Source organism: Anolis sagrei, chromosome 1 (assembly GCF_037176765.1).
Source record: "Anolis sagrei isolate rAnoSag1 chromosome 1, rAnoSag1.mat, whole genome shotgun sequence".
NCBI lineage: Eukaryota > Metazoa > Chordata > Lepidosauria > Squamata > Dactyloidae > Anolis > Anolis sagrei.
Window position 1 is genome coordinate 187,894,977 of NC_090021.1, and position 20,702 is coordinate 187,915,678.

The 20,702-nt window shown below is 45.8% G+C and overlaps 1 protein-coding gene across 1 annotated transcript; it reads left to right on the top strand.

Annotated features, from left to right (window-relative positions):
- Window positions 1-4,465: 4,465 nt before the first annotated feature.
- On the top strand, window positions 4,466-11,614 carry NEUROD1 (neuronal differentiation 1). The gene is made up of 2 exons (XM_060780020.2): window positions 4,466-4,646; window positions 9,723-11,614. Exon 2 carries the CDS (start codon window positions 9,737-9,739, stop codon window positions 10,976-10,978), a length of 1,242 nt encoding a protein of 413 aa, XP_060636003.2. The 5' UTR covers window positions 4,466-4,646; window positions 9,723-9,736; the 3' UTR covers window positions 10,979-11,614.
- Window positions 11,615-20,702: the final 9,088 nt, after the last annotated feature.

Here is a 20,702-nt window from a genome sequence, read left to right on the forward strand (position 1 = left end):
GAACCTTTCGGTCGCCATAAATCGGTGTCTGCGAGGCCGAGGGAAAGCAAACAAATCCCGGCCTGTCGTCAATCATTCCCAATAAACGAGGCGTCCTTTTTTTCCAATGGCTTCGAGCGATGAAAGGGGGGGGGGGGAGATGGAGGACTTCCCCTCCCCTTCCCCATTCTCGCAGGTGCAATAGGAATCAATTATCTTAATTAAGAGAATGCCGCAAACCCTAGAGATTTCCTCGGGATGGGTTTTCTACTCGGGGCAACTCGCAGGCATTTTAATAGCGTTTCCAACGCCTCCCACGGTCCTCAGAGGACTCCAAGAAAAAGTTGCACAAAAGCTTTCCTTCCGACTTGGAAAAAAATGTGTGAATAAAATGAAATTAAGCCATAAAATGAAATTTCCTCTCAGCTTAAGCGGCTGAGGGGAAAAAGGAAGGGGCCTGAGGCTGTTAGGAATTGTTGAAGTCCAAAACGCCTGGAGGGCCAAAGTTTGCCCAGGCCTGATGTAGACTCATTCAATGGAGTTCAACTGCATTGAACTCTCCATTATATGAGTCTACATAAACCAAATAATGGAGTACAAACGGTATTATATGGTAGTCTAAATGGGGTCTGAAATAGAGCTGAGATAGGTCTTCCCTTTGGTGTTTTTAGCAAGATTTGAATTTTCCCTCATACTTTGCTGCATCAACTCTGTTATAAACAACTCGTGGAGGTTTCTGGACTTCAGAAACAAAAAGGATTCAGGGACTTGTAAAGAAGGGTTGTGGTTTGGCCTAGAAAGCCCTCAGTCCGTTTACTTTAGTAGGTGCTTCATTCCGACTCTGGTGCCAAGGTTTAGACAGGCAGCCATCCCTCAGCAACAGAGGTGGTGTGGTGTGTGGAGAGAGAGAGCTATACTCAAACCAAGCTTTGTATCACTGTTTTATTTTATTCATTATTGTATTTTATTATATTTATATTTTATTTTACTTTACTTTACTTTGTTTTACTTTGTTTTATTTTATTTTAATTGTATGAGGACCCCGTCGCTTCCTGTCAGGAATGCCTTCCCTCTTCTCTCTCTCTCCAGCCCAGTGGCGCGCGCCCTCAATCCTTCAACCGCCAACGCCTCTTCCTTCTCCCCCTCCCCCCGCCTCACGTCAGGCCCCGCCCCCCGCTGCTGGTCTTAACGTTGGTGGCGCGCGCGGGGAGCCGCTCGCTGGCTCGCGGGCGGGTATGGGGAGGGGGCTATTTGCGAGAAAACAGCTTTGCGACGCACAGCGGAAGCCAGCATCCAAGCGTGAAAGAGGCTTTTTGTGTGTGTGTGCCGAGCGCGTGCGGCTCGCGTGCGGCTGGGCGCCCTCCGGAGGGAGGGGGGAAAGGGAGGGAGGGAGGAGGAAACTCCGAGGCGCATAAAGAGAAAGAGAGAGACGGTTGAGGAGTGCAGTGAAAACAGATGGAGGGGAAAGAAGCTTTTGAGGAGAAGAAGAAAGCAAAGGGGAGGAAGAGGAAAAGAGAAGGAGGAAAGGGAGAAGGAAGAGACAGGTGGAGGAAGAGGAGAGGGGAAGGAGGAAGAGGGAAGAAGAAGAGGAAGGGGAGAAGAAGAGGAGGAAGGGGAGGAAGACAGGAGGAGGAGGGAGAAGAAGAGAAAGAGAAAAAGATAGAAGAATGTATAAATATGTGAGGGGAAGTTATAGGGAGGAGGGAGCAAGCTTGTTTTCTGCTGCCCTGGAGACTAGGACGCAATGGAGCAGTCATGCAGTGGGTTTCCATAGCTGAATTAGGAGTGGAACCCTGAACCCCAGATCCTTTCAGTTCATCTACACTGTAAAATTAACATAGTTTGACCTCCCCACATCTGAATTGCCATGGCTTAATGGCATGCATCTTTTTACAAAAAAAAAACCCCTAAAAAAACTACAAAACATGGCTAACCTGAGGGCCCTTTCTACACAGTCCTATAACCCAGAATATCAAGGCAGAAAATTCCACAATATGTGCTTTGAACTGCATTATCTGAGTCCACACTGCCATATATTCCATTTCAAAACAGATATTGTGGGATTTTATTCAACTATGTGGAAGGGGCCTGAGTGGCCCAAGAAAACAAACCACCATCCCAAATCAACAGGAGAGTCTGAAAACTGATACTAACCTGGGAAAGGTGTGAGACAAGATCTATTGGACTCAATGGGACTTCCTTCTGATTAGATATATAATGGTTTGTGGACTTTGTATCTCCAGAGCGATACAAGGTAGACTCTATGCTTCAGTTACATGGCAGAGATGGGGGGAGTCAGAGCATGGAGAGTTAAGGGGGAATCTCACAGTGCCAAGGTGTCAGTTCACAATTCATCTTTCACTATATTTGGCAGAAAATGAACATTGAAATGAGTGATGGAGGAAAAATAGTAATCCCCTTCAGTTGGACCTAGAAAAATGTCAGAGGGAGCCACTGGGGTGTCAAAAGGCTCTTTCTGTCTAAGATGTCAAAAGGAGGAAGAGGAAGAAAAAGAAAAGATGTTAAAAGGTCTAAGATGCCCCCAGAACAAAATTAGCATCCATACTTTATAATCAAACACCCAAAACTCAGATTTTGTGCCCTCCACTATCATGAGTATCTGGTTAACAAATTCTAATCTTACCCATGCTTTCAGCCTCACTCTTGTTGAATCAGTGATAACTTGGTAGAGCAGCAATTGCCTAGATTCCCTTGGTTTACTCACTATTCTTCCTCTAATAACAGTTGACTTAAGTAGCCCCACCTATTTGTAATTTTTTCTTTTACTTGTAATTTTTTTCTTTGACTTCGACAACACATTGTTTGTTCTTTGGCATAGCTTCTCCTTGTCCCATAGAAATAAAAATGATGTTTCAGTCAGGTCCTTCTTAAATGTGAGCTGGATCATTCTCAAGAATTAAATGAATGTATCTCTAAGGGAAATGTTGAAAATACAATGGAGCAAATTTGTTTTTAAAAGTTCACCAAGGACATATCTACATTGACTATTGCATTATGTTTGAAGCTAGTTCAAACACTGGATTGCTGTATGGCCATGTTCCAGAAGCATTCTCTCCTGACATTCTGCCCACATATATGTTAGGCATCCTCAGGTCTGTTGGAAACTAGGCAAGTGGGGTTTATACTGTATATCTGTGGAATGTTCAGAGCAGGAGAAAGAACTCTTGTCTGCCTGAGGCAAATGTGAATATTGCAATTGGACACTTTGATTGACATTGAATAGCCTAGCAGCTTCAAAGCCTGTCTGCTTTCTGCCTTCCACAACACAAAAAAGCTCTTATTGCACATCAGAGTTCTGCAGTTTGTGCAATCATCCTCCAAGCTTCAAACTAGTTCCAGGATTTCCTCTGCAATCAATGAAATCACAGTCTTCAGTACTGACTTGAAACTGCATTAAATGGTCAGTGTAGATGCCCCTCTAGTAATCCATTCATCCATCCCATACATTATTTATATCCCATTTTCTCTCAGGCTGCTGCTTACAAAAAAGGCAGATAGTACCATAAGACACACCTAGTTATAAAATATCCATGTGCTCACAAAAGTGGCTCATTCACAGATTTCATGGACCCTCATAATGAAAATCAAAGTAGCTTGGGTGCATTTACACTGTAGAAACAATGCACTTCGACACCACTTTCACTGCTATGGCTCAATGCTATAGCACAATAAAGAAAGTTAACAAACACCTCCGAGGGACTCCTTCTCTCCAAATTATACCAAGGCGTATTGAATCATATGTCAACATCAACATCTGTCTCTTTTTGCAGTCTTTGCCACCTCTATAAGGTTGTGTTTTAGGCATATTTTTATTCTTTTGGCAAAATTCATTCAAAAGAGGTTGGTCATTCATATCAGTGTGTGGCTTCCTTGCCAATGTTTGTTTGAGGATTTCAAGCATGGATTCCTAGTCCACCATTCAACGTTTCACTATGGCCATTCAATAAAGATCTGCTTCTATAGTTAGGCAGGCAAGCAGCAATCCACCTTTAATTTAGCAGCATTTGGATAAAGGCTCCTTTTCTTTCCATTTCGTAGTTTGGTGGGGCACCAGCACTCTTTGGCTAAAGACTGAGTAAAACTAGCAAAAGTGGTGTCGAACTGCATTAATCCGAAATGCAGATGTACCCAGATACGGAGTGCATCGTCCGAAAGGGTTAATCTCTGCCCCCCCCCCCCCAAAAAAGCAAGAACAGGTCTCTGACCGGCGACAGATGGCCACTTTCTTTGGGCCACAAAAGGGAGGGAAGGCAGAGAGGGCCGGGCGGCATACAAATGGACTGGTCACGTGACCCCCTCCCCCTCGGAGCCTGACGTAGGGGACCATATGGCGCGTGCCGGCAAGGGAGGCTGACGCCAAAGAGAGAGAGAAGGGGGGGGGGGAGATAAGGAGCAGGGGGCGTGGCTTGCGGCTCAGTCAAAGCCAGGGTAGCGGGGGAGGGCGGGGCCAAAAGTAGGCCCCGCCCTCCCCCGCTACCCCTTCAGAAACAGCCAGGCTATATAACCTGAGTCTTCTTCTCCAGGCAACCTCAAAAAGGAGGAGGAGAGGGGGGAAACAAAATAAATAATCAAAAGGGGGGAAAGCTTTCTCAGGAGCAACAGGGTGATGCGACCATCACTGCGAAGAGCGCGCTGAGGAAGGAAAGGTAATGCTGAGTCTTAATTTCTCGGTTGGACAGCTTTGGAGAGGGAGCAGTTTCCATCTCTCTCTCTCTCAATCACCTTTCTGGCTTCCTTGGGCAACATTGGATGGGACTTCTAAAGAGATCGGATGAAGGTTTCTACACGAGAGGCGATTGAGTCGTTGTGTCTCCCCTTGCCACACAACTCTGTCCTTCCTGATCATGGGAATTGAGGTATAAACCTGGCAAGAGGGAGCGACCCAAAGGGAGCTTCATTGGGGCACGGAGTGGGTAATAGGGATGCCAATCGGTGCCTGCATTTCGGGGAATGGAGAAGCTGGTAGGAGAAGAAAGATGTCAAGGGACTTGGAAGTGAAACGAGGTAGAGGTAGAGGTAGAGGTAGACATAGAGGTAGACATAGAGATAGAGATAGAGATAGAGATCTTACTCTGGGTTGGGAAAAGGCAATGCCAACGGGCTGCTTTGGGTGGAAAGCCAGAGTGGAAAGCGGGATATAAATAAATGTAATCACAATAATCATAGTATAAGATATTATAATGTAATATGACAGTGATACGTGTAGCCTTCCTAGACTTCAGAAGGAAACCATAACAAGAACAGTAGCAACTATATGAATTATAACCTTCCTAGAAGGAATGTGGGAGGTCAGGGCTTCAGAAGGAAATAATAATAATAATAATAATAATAATAATAATAATCAGAAGGAAATGATAATAATAATAACTTGGGAAGTGTTCGACTTGTGATTTTGTGATACGAAATCCAGCATATATATCTCGTTTGCTGTGACATACTTTGTTTTGTGTCAGTAAAAAAATAACAATATAATAATAATAATAATAATAATAATGTGAGCTTCCTGAAAATAATGGGGACGCACAGGGCTTCAGAAGGAAATAATAATAGCAATATAACAACAATAATGATAATTGTGCACTTCCTAAAAAGAATGGGGGAGCTCAGGGCTTCAGACGAAACCAATAAGGATAATGATGATTATAACACTTTTCTTTCCTGGCTAGAAAGTGTTATTCCTGTTTAAGTGTGCGGTACTTACTTTGAAAGTAATTGTTGTACTCCAGAAACTTCGTTTTTGTGGCTGCCACAAATTATGTTGTGAGATACTCACTGAGAAACCATAGCAAAACGTCCTGCAGGATGTCCCGCAGGAACAAAGTTTTGGGAGTTTAATAGACTTTCCCCACGTTTTTATGATAGAACGGATTAGGAAATCGTGTTACATAGTGTAATCATAGCATATTATAATATAATGGTGATACGTGTAGCTTTCCTAGAATATTATTATTCTTTAATAATAATAATAAAATTATTATTATTAATTTTAATAATAATAATAACAACAACAATAATATAACAACAACAAAAAACAAAAGCAACACCAACAAGAATTGTAACCTTCCTGGAAGGAATGTGGGAGCTCATGGCCTCAGAAAGAAGCAACAACAACAACTTTGACGGAAAGAATTTCGGATAATTGTGAGCTCCCTGAAAAGGACGTGGGCACGGAAAAGCAACAAGATGATGATGGTGATGGTGATATCATCATCATCATCTGCCCTGAGTCCCTCCTGGGAGAGAGGACGGTGTCGAAATAAAGAAGAAGATGATGGTGTTGGTGATTATTATTATTATTATTATTATTATTATTATTATCAGCTTTCCTGAAAGTGAAGTCGGAGCTCATGGCTTTGGACAGAAGCCAGAACAATGATAATGATGAAAACAACAACTTTCCTAGAAAGAATGTGAGAGTTTAGGGCTTCAGACGAGACCCATAATAATGATAATGATGATGGTGATGATGGTAATAATAATAATAATAATAATAATCTTCTTGGAAGGAATGTAAGAGTGTAGGGCTTCAGACAAGACCCAGGATGATGATGATGATGATGATGATGATGATGATGATAACTTTCCTGGAAGGAATGTGAGAGTTTAGGGCTTCGGACGAGACCCATAATAACGATAATGATAATAATAATAATAATAATAATAATAACCTTTCTGGAAGGAATGTGAGAGTTTAGGGCTTTAGATGAGGCCCATAATGATAATGATTATAATAACAATAATAATAACCTTTCTGGAAGGAATGTGAGAGTTTAGGGCTTTAGACGAGACCTATAATGATGATGATGATGATGATCTTCCTGGAAGGAAGGTCAGACTGTAGGGCTACAGACGAGACTCATAATAATGATAATAATGATGATGGTGATGAGGATGATAATAATAAAAGGAGATGTATTGGATTGTGATTTGCGTGTAATATCGTGTATTATGTTTTTATGGTTTTAATTGTATACTGTGCACTGTATATTTTGTTGTAAACCGCGTTGAGTCGCCAGTTAGGCTGAGAAACGGCGGTATACAAGGACAGTAAATAAATAAATAAATAAATAAATAAAACAATAATAATAAAAATAATCTTCCCGGAAGGAATGTGAGAGTGTAGGTCTTCAGACGAGACACATGATGATGATGATGATGATGATGATGATGATGATGATAACCACCTTCCCGGAAGGAATGTGAGAGTGTAGGGCTTCAGGCGGAACCCATAATGACAATACTAAGATCGACAAGAGCACTTTTCACCTTCCTGAAAGGAATGGAGGAGCTCAGAGCTTCAAGGCTGGAAGCGAAGGGCTCAGCTGTTGCATTTGAGTCGCCTTGGGGGAAATGGTTTGGGTCTCTTCCGTCGCCCGATGGTGGGGTTTGGTGCCATCCGCCCCCTCATTTGCAAGCCTGCCCCCACTCCCTTTCCTTGAACGGACAAAAAAAGTGTGTGGGGTGAGACGGAGGAGGCCTTCCTGCACCTGATCCCCCTTCAGTTTGGCTTGACTCTGAACAGTTGGGAAGTCTGGAGGTCTTTTGTGGAGGGTGGCATCGGGTGGCTTCTGGGGCCAGGCTGGAGGGATTGAAAAGGCGACGAAAGAAAGAAAGAAAGAAAGAAAGAAAGAAAGCCCTGCCTTGGCTGAAGAAAGAAACGACTTGTTTTCATTAGTGCCTCTCCTTCTTCTTCTTTGTGTCCCTCAATATTCTCTCCCCCCCCCCCCCCCCTTCTCTACTTAATCTCCTCAGAGCCATCGCCAGGAATATATAAACAAGTTACATAATGCTATCCGAGAGGAGAAATCTCATTGTAGTAGAGAGATGGGAGAGGAAATTAAACATCCCTCGCCGGACCAAACGCCAAGGGGTTAAAAAGGGGGGTCTAAATTGGAAATGGATGGGGAACGCCCGCAAAGGACGAAGAAGCAACTGAAGGAGAAACACGTCAAGAATCAAAACCGATCCTCACTTGGGAACTCAATTCTTTGAAATCAATAGTGACATTTCCGTCCTTTCCATGGATCCAAGAATGGATCTAGTCGTTCCAATTGCGCCAAAACTAAATCCTAACGTTCTTTGTAACTTTACTCTCAAATAAACTTGTATTCTCAGGCAGCCGGAAGAAGAAGTGCTTTTGGGAAATCATTCTGGAAAGTTGGGTGTCTGGAAGAGGCCTCGCTTTTGGTGTATTATTATCTCTCGGGGGTGCTTTGAAGGCGATTTTCCTGCTTCTTGGCAGAATGGGGTTGGACTGGATGGCCCACCAGGTCTCTTCCAACTCAAGGAGTCTATGCCTCTATGATGCCTAGATATACTGCTTTCCCTACAAAAATGGGGGCGCATCTACACCCTGGAATGAATGCAGCTTGACTCCATTTCAACCTTCATTGAATCATAGGAGATCTAGTTTAGTGAGGCGCCAGAACTCTTTGACAGTGAAGGGTAAAGATCTTGTAAACCAACAGTTCCCAAGATACCATGGAATTGAGCCGTGGCAGTGAAAATGGTGTCGAACTGTATTCATTGGACAGTGTAGATCAGCCCGTAGCCAGGATTTTTGTATCTTTACCCCAATACCCCCATGCATATGGGATATATTGAGTATGGTGATCAGATCATGATATGAATAAACATAACAGTTTAAATAATGCACCAGTAAGACCTTTTCGCGAACCACCATGAGAATTTGGGGGGGGGGGGGGGCTGAAGCCCGTCAAGCCCCCCCCCCCCCCCCCCAGGCCTGGTGTAGATTGATACTCCTTGGGACCGAAGGCGGCTGGGAAGGGCAATTCCTTGTTGGGGTTCTCCTTACTTGAGTGCTGAAGGCCACCTCCGAATAACCCATCGTCTCCTTCTCCTCCTTATCTTCCACTGTAATTTATTCTCTTTCTTCTCGTCTCCTCTTCCTCCTTCTCCTCTTTAGTTTACTCTTTCCTCTCCTTCTCCTCAACCTTTTCTTCCTCTTCCTTTCTTCTCTTCCTCCTCTTAAATCTCTCCTTCCACCTTGTTTCTCTTTCCTCTCCTCAACCTCTTCCTCCTTCTCTTTAGTTTCTTCCTCCTCCTCTTTCCTCTCCTCATCCTTCTCTTCCACTCTTTTCTTCTCCTCCTCTTAAATCTCTCCTTCCACCTTGTTTCTCTTTCCTCTCCTCAACCTCTTCCTACTTCTCTTTAGTTTCTCCATCCTCCTTCTCTCTTTCCTCTCCTTCTCCTCAATCTTCTCTTCCTCAGTTTCCTCTTCCTCCTTCTCTCTTTCCTCTCCTCGCTCTCAACCTTCTCTTCCTCCTTCTCCTCTTTAATCTCTCCTTCCTTCTCCTCCTCCTCTTTCATCTCCTTCTCAACCTTCCCTTCGCTCCCAACTCCTTCTCCCCTTCACTCCTCTTCCTCTTTCTCCTTAGTCTCCTCTTCTTCCTCCTATCCTCCTTCTCAACCTTCTCCTCTCTTTCCTTTCTTCCCTCTCCTCAACTTTCTCTTCCTCCTTCCCCCCTCTCCTTCCTTTCCCCCTTCTCCCTTATCTTCTCCTTCCTCTCCCCCTCTTCTGCTATTCCAGGAATGGGCCAACTTCGGCCCTCCAGGTGTTTTGGACTTCAACTCCAACAATTCCTGGGATTTCTAGGAGTTGAAATACAAAACACCTGGAAGGCCGACGTGTGCGCCTGCCTGTGCTCTCCTCTTCATGCTCCTGATCTTGGTCATGATTGCTTCTCTTCTCTTCCTTGTAGGCGGAAGGTCCGGCATGACCAAGTCCTTCAGCGAGGGCGGGCTGGTGGGGGAGCCCCAGGTGCTGCCTCCCCAGGGCCCCTCGAGTTGGTCCGGTGATTGCCTAAGCCCCCCGGAGGTGGAGGAGGAGGAAGAGGAGGAGGAGGAGGCCGACAAGAAGGAGGAGGACCTGGAGACCGAGGTGGACTCGCTGCGGACAGGCGGCGAGGAAGAGGAGGACGAGGAGGAGCTGGACGAGGAGGAGGAGGAAGCCTTGGACGAGGAGGAGGAAGAGGAGGAGGAGGAGGAGGGCGAGGAGGGCCCCAAGCCCAAGCGCCGGGGCCCCAAGAAGAAGAAGCTGACCAAGGCGCGCTTGGAGCGCTTCCGCCTGCGCCGGATGAAGGCCAACGCGCGGGAGCGGAACCGGATGCACGGTCTGAACGCGGCGCTGGACAACCTGCGCAAGGTGGTGCCCTGCTACTCCAAGACGCAGAAGCTGTCCAAGATCGAGACGCTGCGCCTGGCCAAGAACTACATCTGGGCGCTGTCGGAAATCCTGCGCTCGGGACAGAGCCCCGACCTGGTGGCCTTCGTGCAGAGCCTGTGCAAGGGCCTCTCGCAGCCCACCACCAACCTGGTGGCCGGCTGCCTCCAGCTCAACCCGCGCACCTTCCTGCCCGAGCAGGGCCCCGCCGAGCAGGCCCACCTCCTGGCCCAGCCGGCCCTGCCCCAGCCGGGGCCCTTCCCCGGAGCCCCCTTCGCCTACACCTCCCCGGGCCTGCCCAGCCCGCCCTACGGCACCATGGACGGCGCCCACCTCTTCTCCTCCCTCAAGGGGGCCCACGCCGCCGCCTACAGCGCCGCCCCCACCCCCGCCGCCGCCGCCCTCGAGCCCTCCTTCTTCGAGAGCGCCCTCGCCTCCGCCGTGGCCGCCGCCGCCGCCGCCGCCGAGTGCGCGCCCAGCCCCGCCGCCTTCGACGGGCCCCTCAGCCCCCCGCTCAGCGTCCACGGAGGGAACTTCGCCTTCAAGCACGAGGCCGCCGCCGCCGCCGCCTCGGCCACGGCCGCCGCCGACTTCGAGAAGGGCGCCTACGCCTTCGCCATGCACTACCCGCCCTCCGGAGCCGGGCACGGCGCCCTCTTCTCCTGCGCCGCCGCCCGCTGCGAGATCCCCCTCGAGGGACTCCTGCCCTACGAGAGCCACGCCCCACACCACCACCAGCACCACCACCACGAGCGGGCCATGAGCGCCCAGCTCAACGCCATCTTCCACGACTGAGGCAGGCCCTCGCCCTCCCTGGGAGAGCTGCGCCCACCACCCAGCCCAAAGCCATCGTCTAGGACTGAGACATGTCAACCTTGAAAGCTTCAAGAAGGAGATCCATTCGGTGGAGCATCCCTGGGACAACCTCCTGCTCCAGGAGAACAATGGTGCTCACCAGGAGAAGGTCATGAACACTCAGCTCAATGCCATCTTCCAGGACTGAGACATGTCAACCTTGAGAGCCTCAAGAAGGAGATCCATTCGGTGGAGCATCCCTGGGACAACCTCCTGCTCCAGAAGAACCATGGTGCTCGCCAGGAGAAGGTCATGAACACCCAGCTCAATGCAATCTTCTAGGACTGAGACATGTCAACCTTGAGAGCCTCAAGAAGGAGATCCATTCGGTGGAGCATCCCTGGGACAACCTCCTGCTCCAGGAGAACCATGGTGCTCGCCAGGAGAAGGTCATGAACACCCAGCTCAATGCCATCTTCTAGGACTGAGACATGTCAACCTTGAGAGCCTCAAGAAGGAGATCCATTCAGTGGAGCATCCTTGGGACAACCTCCTGCTCCAGGAGAACCATGGTGCTCACCAGGAGAAGGTCATGAACACCCAGCTCACTGCCATCTTCCATGACTGATGGAGGCTCTTACCCACCCTGGGAGAGCTGTGCACACCACCCAGCACAAGGCCGTCTTCTAGGACTGAGAGATGCCACCCTTGAGAGCCTCAAGAAGGAAATCAATTTGGTGGAGCATCCCTGGGACAACCTCCTGCCCCAGGAGAGCTATCATGAGAGGTTCATGAACGTCCAGCTCCATGCCATCTTCCATGACTGAGGGAGGCCCTCATCCTCCTAAATGGGGCACCTAAGGACAACTCTCTGCCCTGGGAGAGCTGTGCTCACCACCCAGCACAAGGCCGTCTTCTAGGACTGAGAGATGCCACCTTTGAGAGCCTCAAGAAGGAGATCCATTCGGTGGAGCATTCCCGGGACAACCTCCTGCTCCAGGAGAGCCATGGTGCTCACCATGAGAACATCATGAGCACCCAACTCCATTCCATCTTCCAGGACTGAGAGACCTCCCCAACCTGGATGCCACGGGTAAGACACCTGACAGGAACAGGCTCCCTGTCATACATCAGCTCCATGCCTTCTTCCAGGACTGAGAGATGCCACTCCTAGGAGCCTCCAGTAAGTGGGGCATCTCAGGGACCTTCTTCTGCTCTCCCAGAGCCACCAGGCCTAGCAGGACAGCATTCTGAGCTCTCACCTGCACCCCCAGGACAACTTCCTTCTCACCATGAGAAAGTCCTGTGTGCACAGCTCCCGGGGACCTTCTCCTGATCTCTCCAAGCTTCCAGGCTTAACAGGAGAGCATCCTGAGCACCCAACAGGGTTTTCAGGATAGCCTCCTGCTCTCCATGAGATAGTCCTGAGTGCACAGCTCCAGGACCAGATATGCTACTTCTGGCAGCTTCAAGAAGGAGACCCATTCCAGGGACAATCTTCTGCCCCTACCGGGCCTAACACAAGAGAGTCATGAGTGTCCAGCTCAATGCCATTTTCCACAACTGAGAGGCACACTGTCCAGATCTCATGGGAGGGAGCCCTGGGGAACCCACTTGACAGTATGTCTTGGGAACAATTTCCTGCCCTAAGAGATCTGTATCCATCACCCAGCTCAAGGCCATCTTCCACAAGTGAGAGGTGCCTTGGGAGGGAACCAAAGGAGGCCCATCTGGTGCCCCAGGGACAACCTCTTTCAGTGCCCACCACAAGAGGATCATGAGTGCCCAGCTCCAGGCCATCTTCCATGACTGAATGATGCCACCTCCCAAGAGCCTCAAAAAAGAGATCCATTTGGGTGGGGAACCTCCTGCTGCAAGAGAGCCATCGTGCCCACCATGAGAGATTCATGAGGGCCATCTTCCAGGACTGCAAGACCTTCCCAACCTGGACACCACAGGAAAGACACCCAGGGACAACCTCCTGCCATACGCCCATCTACATGACATCTTCCAGGACTGAGAAATGCCACTTCTGGTGGTCTGTAGAAGGGGACCTGCTTCTAGGACCACCTCCTTTCCTCCAAAACTGCCATGCCCACCACGAGAGGGACACAAACAGTCAGCTCAATGCCACTTTCCACGAGTGGGGGATCCAAGGAGTCTCCTAGCAGAGCTCAGCTGCCAGTGAATAAAGAAGCAGGAGGGAAATAAAAGAGAGGGGAGGCGAAGGGGGAAAGCAACCCAGGCCTTGGAGTCATCATCCCCATGTCTTCTCTTCAAAGACTTTCAGGCAGAAGTTGCCTTCACCTCCCTGCTTCCTGCCCCCCCCCCCTTTTTCCCTTTTCCTGGTTCTGTCTATAAAAATCACAGAAAAAGATTCAGCTCCACTCCCTTGATCTGATCAGGACAACAACAAAAAAATCGCAAGCAATAATTTGGATCTATGCAATTCTTTTTTAAAAAAAAATTAATGAAAAGAAGAGAGAAACTTAGGGGCCAGTTTCAAAATAAATAAGAATGATGATAATAATGAGAGAGAGAAAAAAGAAGTATATATCAAATGTCTATTTTTCAATCAGCCGCTTTTCTTCCTCCTCCTTGCTACCTTTCCCGTGGTGAGTTTATTTTGTTGTGAGTTTTTTTTTGTACAGATTTTTTTAAAAGACACTCTTTTGATAAAAGACTATTTTAAAACCATGCAGCCTCATCGCTTTTGTAATATCTACCTGATTTCTGATTTACAGGGAAAGAATGAAGTGATTTAAAGCAGCCAGAGGAGTGTTTGGATTGAATATATACACACACAAATATACACCTACACATACACACACACACACATGAATAAATATATGTCTATGCATATATCTTCTATATAATAAAAATGTAATGTTCGTTTGTGGGATTAACATATCTCAAAAACCACTGGACGAATTGACACCAAATTTGGACACAATGCACCTATCAGGTCAATGAGTGACCATCACTCATAAAAAAATCGAAAAGCATAGCAGAAGGGACTTAAAAAACCAAAAAAGTCAAAAAGATGCTGCACATGTGCAAAAACTACTTCCCCTGGCAAGCAAAACACAAGCAAATCACACACTCTTCCAGACTACAGCTCCCAGCTTCCCCTTGACCAGGCCCTTTAGGAGAGGAGGATGATCCAAATGCACTGTATCCAAGCTGCAAGTTTTCTTCTCCTTGGATTTCTTTGGGAGCATCCCAATCCCTGCATATTTCCAATTTCCTATTTCTGGACTGCAACTCCCAGCAATCCCCTAGATAGAGAGATCAGATAGAGATAGATAGGTAGATAGGTAGATAGGTAGATAGGTAGATAGATAGATAGATAGATAGATAGATAGATAGATAGATAGATGTATCAGGAGGACTGCTGGGAGTTGTAGTCTAAGAATAGGTAGAGAAAGAAGAAAGAGGAGAAAGGGGAAGGGAAAGAAAAGGTGGGGGGAAGGAAGGGAAGAAGAAGAGAAGGAAAGAGAGAAGGAAAGAAAGAAAGGGAAGGAAGGAAAGAGGTAGGGAAGGAAGGAGAGAAAGAAAGAAGAGAAAGAGGGTGGTAAGGTTGGTCACAGCAACGTCTGGCGGTACAGCTAGTGTGTGTGTGTGTGTCTATCCGTCTGTCTATCTATCCATCCATCCATCCATCCATCCATCCATCCATCCATCCATCTATCTATCTATCTCAGGAATCAGAGCTGTTGGAAAGGTCACTTGGGTTCTACAGACTTCAACCTATCCTGTAATTTTGTGGGTGACCTTGTCTACGATGGTGTTAAAGCACAGTCGGGGGTTTGAAGGAGAACACACACCCTTTGCAAGGAGATAGCAACGAGGCCTTGGTCAAATGTGGCGTTTCTATGTAGGTGTCATTTCCTGCCCTCTCCTTTAGTATGAGCCACTCCATGGGATAATTGCATTGGTTCCTGAAAGACGCGACGCTGACTATTTGTACAATAAAACAAGACTTTTTTTAAAAAAAGATACTGAAGTGTGATCCCGCAGGAACGTGGGAGGGGGAGGGAGGAAAGGGGCAGAAATACTAGTAGCAAAGGCAGGGGCTTCCTTTTAGTCCCCGAGAGTACGTCAGTCGTCCATGCTTTCGAATCAGGACAAAACCCCGTGGAGCTGTCCATCCTCCCAGTGCTGAAACAGCAAAACTATAGAAGGATACAAGGAGAAACCTGGCCAGATCTATCCAAACACAGGCGCCAAGCAATCTCTTTAGGAAGGTGCCATGTTGGACCTGAAACCGGAAGTCACTTGCTCTGACTTGGAAGGACTTCCTTCGCCTAAGGCAGTGGTTCCTAACCTTTTTTTTTTATCAGGAACCACTTGACCATAGAACATTTTGACTAGGGACCTCTTGACCAGGGACCACTTTGAACAAGGATCACTTTGACCAGGAACTACCTGACCAGGGACCACTTGATCAGGGACCACTTTGACCAGGGACTACTTGACCAGTGACCACTAGAGCAGGGACCACTAGAGCAGGAACCACTTTGACCAGGCACCACTTGACCAGACACCACTTTGACTAAGGACCACTTTGACCGGGGACCACTTGACCAGGGACCACTAGAGCAGGGACCACTTGGCCAGTGACTACTTGAATAGGGACCACTTTGACCAGGGATCAGTCTCCAACATTAGTGTCAAAAGGGTTACAAATCAGTTTCTGGTCAATTTTTGATTCGATTTGGTTATTCGGGGTGCTGATTCTGAAAACTGCATTGGATAGACCACATCAGCTCTAGTTTCTGAGAGAGAACAGATGCCATCCAGTAGTCGCCATCTGCTCGCTTGTTGAAAACCATATTTAATAATCTAGAGCTGATATGGTAGCAGTAATCTTTCATGGGTAGTCAGCCCCTCCCCTCCCAACATCCCTGTTGCCTCAGCACTATAAGAGGGATTTGTGGGATCAGTTGATCTTGTTGCCATGTGGTTTTGTGGCAACGGTGTAGTAATGGTGAGACCACAGACCATATTTTTGTTCTTGAGGACCACTGATGGTCCACGGACCCCACATTGGGAACCACTGATCTAAGGTAAAGAGAAGTGAAAGTGTTGGTGGTTATACTGGGTACAGAGTAAAAGCTAGCTGGTCTATCCGTCTCTGCCTATCTCTGTTTCTCTAACTCTGTCATCTCTTTCCATCTCCATCTTGACATATAGTTGTATTTAGGTAAAACTGATGTAAGCAATGGATAGACTTTCTATCTTTTGCCAGTCATGCTCAGTTCAGTGTGTCTTTGCATATCAGGGGGCTGGACTGGATAGTCTTTGTGGTTTCTTCCAACTCTGTGTTAAGAATCATGGAGTTGGAAGAGATACTAAGGTTCACCCAGTCCAACCCTATTCTGCCATGCAGAAACACACAATCAAAACCCTCCCACCAGATGACCCTTGTTTAATAATCTCCAAAGGAGAAGTCTCAGTTTGATGCGGTGTATTCCACTGTCAACAGTTCTTACAGCCAGGAAGTTCTTCCTAATTATTTGGTGGAATCTTTTTTTCTGCAGTTTGAATCATTTTTTCCCCATTTCCTAGTCTCTGGAGCAGCAAAAAACAAGCTTGCTCCCTCCTCAATATGACACCATTTCAGATATTTAAACAGAGTTATCACATACCCTCTCTACCTTCCAAGTTTTGTAAGCCTCTCCTCATAGGGCTTGGCTTTCCAATCTTTTACTATTATGCTTGCCTTTCTCTGGACATGTTCCAGCTATGATTCTACCTGAGCTACCATTTTAGTCATGGAAACAGTCATGAACATCCAACCATGTGCAAACTAAGTTTAACATGCTGGAGTTACTATGCCCCACATACAAGTCTGCTCAGAACTTCCAACTTACATTTATTTCCTCCTTTTTCCTCGCCCCCATTTCAAATCTGATTTGCATGTAATTCCTTAAAGCTCTCTGTTTCACAGCATATGTGATTATCCATTGAAACCAATTCCTCTATCATTTATGTAAGGTACACAAAAGTAAGCAAAGAAAACGCTAGCCCCTATAAACTTAGATGAAGCATTGATCAAAGAGCAGTTATCTGACTCCTCTTGAAACATCTTTGTTGATTTTACTAAAAATTGAAATCATGTCCTTGCTACCACATGTCACTTAGGGCACATGTTGGTTCTGACAGTCTGAAGATCCTACAAAAAGCAAAGGTGTCAGACATATGGAAAAAGGCACAGAGTAAAATCTCTCCTTTTGCTTGAGTGGGCAGGAAACCACAGAAAGACATGAAAATGCCATTTTGTTCCATTTTTAATGATTGCCTTCTTGACCCAACACTGTGTTCCTCTCCCTATTACAAACAAGAGAGCTAATGTTTCTTACCAACTGTGGGATTGATAGCCTTTTCACACTTCATGCACAAGCAAACATATGTCAACTAACAGATGTCCATGCAGAACAGAACTTCAACCACATAGAGTTTCTTGTAAAACATGTAAAACATGTAAACAATGAATTGTCATATATACCTGGGAATTCTTTATATGTACAGTGTTCCCTTGCTACTTCATGCTTTGCTTTTAGCGGACCCACTGTTTTGTGGGTTTTTGAAAATATTAATAAAAATATTAAATATTAAATATTTACATCCAGTGGAGGCCAGGGACCCCGTAAGTGTGGTGACCCGAGGCGCAGTGGGAAAGGCCTGCCTCCCTGGCCTGCTGCTGTCTGTATGGCTCTGGAGGCTCTGTGGAGGCCAGGGAGATAGGTAGGTGCCCTTGGGATGGGCTGGGAGGTGGGTAAGGAAGCATGGGTAAGAAAATATTGTATAAAATATATAATAAAATGTATAAATATTAAAATTAATATGGCGTCCCTACTTCATGGATTTTCACTTATCGCGGTGAGTCCTGGAACAGAACCCCTGTGATAAGAGGGAACACTGTATATGAAGCAGAGATCTAATCCAAAGATCTCTTACACTTAAATTGCATTGAAATCAGTGGATGCCTCTGAGACATAACTAACTAAAGTGATTTAAAAGAAGAGTGTTGTTACTATCTGCTTTGGACTATAATCTTAAGGTGTTTATATTAGCAATATAAAGGTTTACAGTTGAGTGCCTCACCACCAGCTTCACAACAGCAATGAATAACTAAATTGTAATTTTTTTTCAAAAGAACGCATGTTGAGGACAGGTGAGGTAGACAATTTGCCTAATGTATCACCCCCCCCCCCCCCCCGCAGATTGACTATGTTTAGCATACTTTTAAAAAGGAAATTTAGAGTACGCACAATCCTGATGTGAAGAGTGAAACTCTTTCCTCAAGAGGAAGAAGCTTGGAGATAGCAGCAAACTGTTGAAGGAAAAAAACACTGTGTGTCACATAACTTCCCCTGTGGCTCTTGATCTAGCTCTCTGCCTTTAGTGGAAGAAGTGATTCCATAACACCATGTAACACATTTTTTGTTCCTGGGTTATAAATGTCATTTTCTAATTGGTTCTATCATAAAACATGAAAAAAGTGTATTAAACTGCAAAAACTTTGATTTTGTGGGCCTTCCTCCAGCACATTTCACTATAGTTTTTCAATGAATATCTCATCAAGTCTCAACCAATTCAACACAGTTTGTGGCAGCCACAAAAATGAAGTTTCTGGAATAGAATAATTACTTTCAAAGTAAGTACTGTGCAATTAAATAGGAAATAACACCTTCAAAACAGGAACAGACAAAATTTCAAATTTTTTGCATAGTGTAATCAATTCTTGGGTGGTGGGGGGGGGGGGGGGGAGGTCCCAATACAATCAGTTCTTATACAAAGGATGGGAGATGGTACCATGTTGCTCTCAGGAAGAAAAAAGCCTTGGGACAACTCTGAGCCCTAAGATTACAAGGTAAAGTGATAAGGTTGTACTTCTAAATGTACACAAAGAGATGTGAAGTAAGAGCAGACTAGAAACAGGGCTTTCTTTGCTTCCTGACCATTCAGTGCCTGACAGCTGACTACAAATGAAACTCTTTGGCACACCAGTAGCTCTGGAAACAGAAAAGCAGCACTTAGCTGTCTCTGCTTTGTGCTTAGCAACTATGAAACGAGATCCGTGTCCAGGCTCACACTGAGAAGGAAAGTGTTAGTGCCATCCCTTTGCTCGCTTTCCTCCCCCCTCCCCCACCCCAATTAAGGATGGATGATCAGGCTGGTTTAGTTTGCTTTTGATAAGAACTTGCCAAGGTCTGCAGGTCTATTTATAATCAAGATGGAAAGAAGTCAGGGTTGTTGGTTGGTTTAGTTTTAATCAGTCTATGACAAACTGAAACTGACAGATTTGTCAATTCAGGGCCAAGTCCAGATTCCCATTTACCTTTTTAAAAGACCAGACGTCAATCTCTATATATATTAACTACATTACCTATGAACTGGAGTTGTCATTCCTTTTTTGCTTACTAGAAGGTTCCTTGTCTTTTAATACCTAAATGGCACAGCAGGATTCTTTCCATGCTGGAAATACAGCCCTATCTGCTCAACATACCTACTTCTCATTTCTATTCTGAATCTGTGTGCGATGAGAAAAGTTGTATCAGCTCCTCCCATCAAGACAATGCCTTGAGAATATTAAAGCTATTGCATATGATAATCTTCTAGGACAACGTTTATCAATCTGGGGGTTGGGACACCTCGGGGGGGGGGGGGTCGTGAGGGGAATGTTAGAGGGGTCGCCAAAGACCATCACAAGACGCAGTATTTTCTGTTGGTCATGGAGGTTCTGTGTAGGAAGTTTGGCCCAGTACCATCATTGATAGGGTTCAGAATACTCTTTGATTGTAGATGAACTATAAATCCCAGCAACTACAACTCCCAAATGTCAAGGTCTATTTTCCCAAACTCCACCAGTGTTCACATTAGGGCATATTGAATATTCATGCCAGGTTTGGTCCAGATCCATCATTGTTTGAGTCCACAGTTCTCTTTAGATGTAGGTGAACTACAACTCCAAAACTCAGAGTTAATGCCCACCAAACCCTTCCAGTATTTTCTGTTGGTCATGAGAATTTTGTGTGTCAATTTTGGTTCAATTCCATCGTTGGTGGAGTTCAGAATGATTTTTGATTGTAGGTGAACTATAAATCCCAGCAACTACAATGCCCAAATGGCAAAATCATCCCCAATCCCCAACCCCACTACTATTCAAATTTGGGCGTATCAGGTATTTGTGCCAAATTTGGTCTAGTGAATGAAAATATCTCCTGCATATCAGATATCTACATGACGATTCACAACAGTAGCAAAATTACAGTAGCAATGAAGATAATTTTATGGTTGGGGATTACCACAACATGAGGAACTGTATTAAGGAGTTGCGGCATTAGGAAGGTTGAGAACCATTGTTCTAGGATAGTCAAACTCAGTATGTATCTTTTTGTACCAGTTGTATTAGGAGTGAGCATTCTTCAGTCATAACTGGCCATTAAAATAGACATTATTTTAAATATTTTTCATACAGTGCAAATGCTGGTCATTTTGTTGTCAAAAAAAGTGAAGGTAACCATGTAAGATACATTCTGATAATGCAATTGAAACTACTCAAATGATATATTTGCATCATCCAGGCACACTTTAGATGTGCTAAACTAGTGTTTCCAACACCATGTAGGAGGCGGCATGCACAGGTTATGAAAGGATGGTATATGTGTGTGGATGATTAGTCATTATATCATGCTTCATACAACTTGCATTCACT

Coding starts and splice junctions, on each gene's coding strand:
- NEUROD1 (XM_060780020.2), top strand. CDS start 9,737: ATGACCAAGTCCTTCAGCGAGGGCGGGCTGGTGGGGGAGCCCCAGGTG.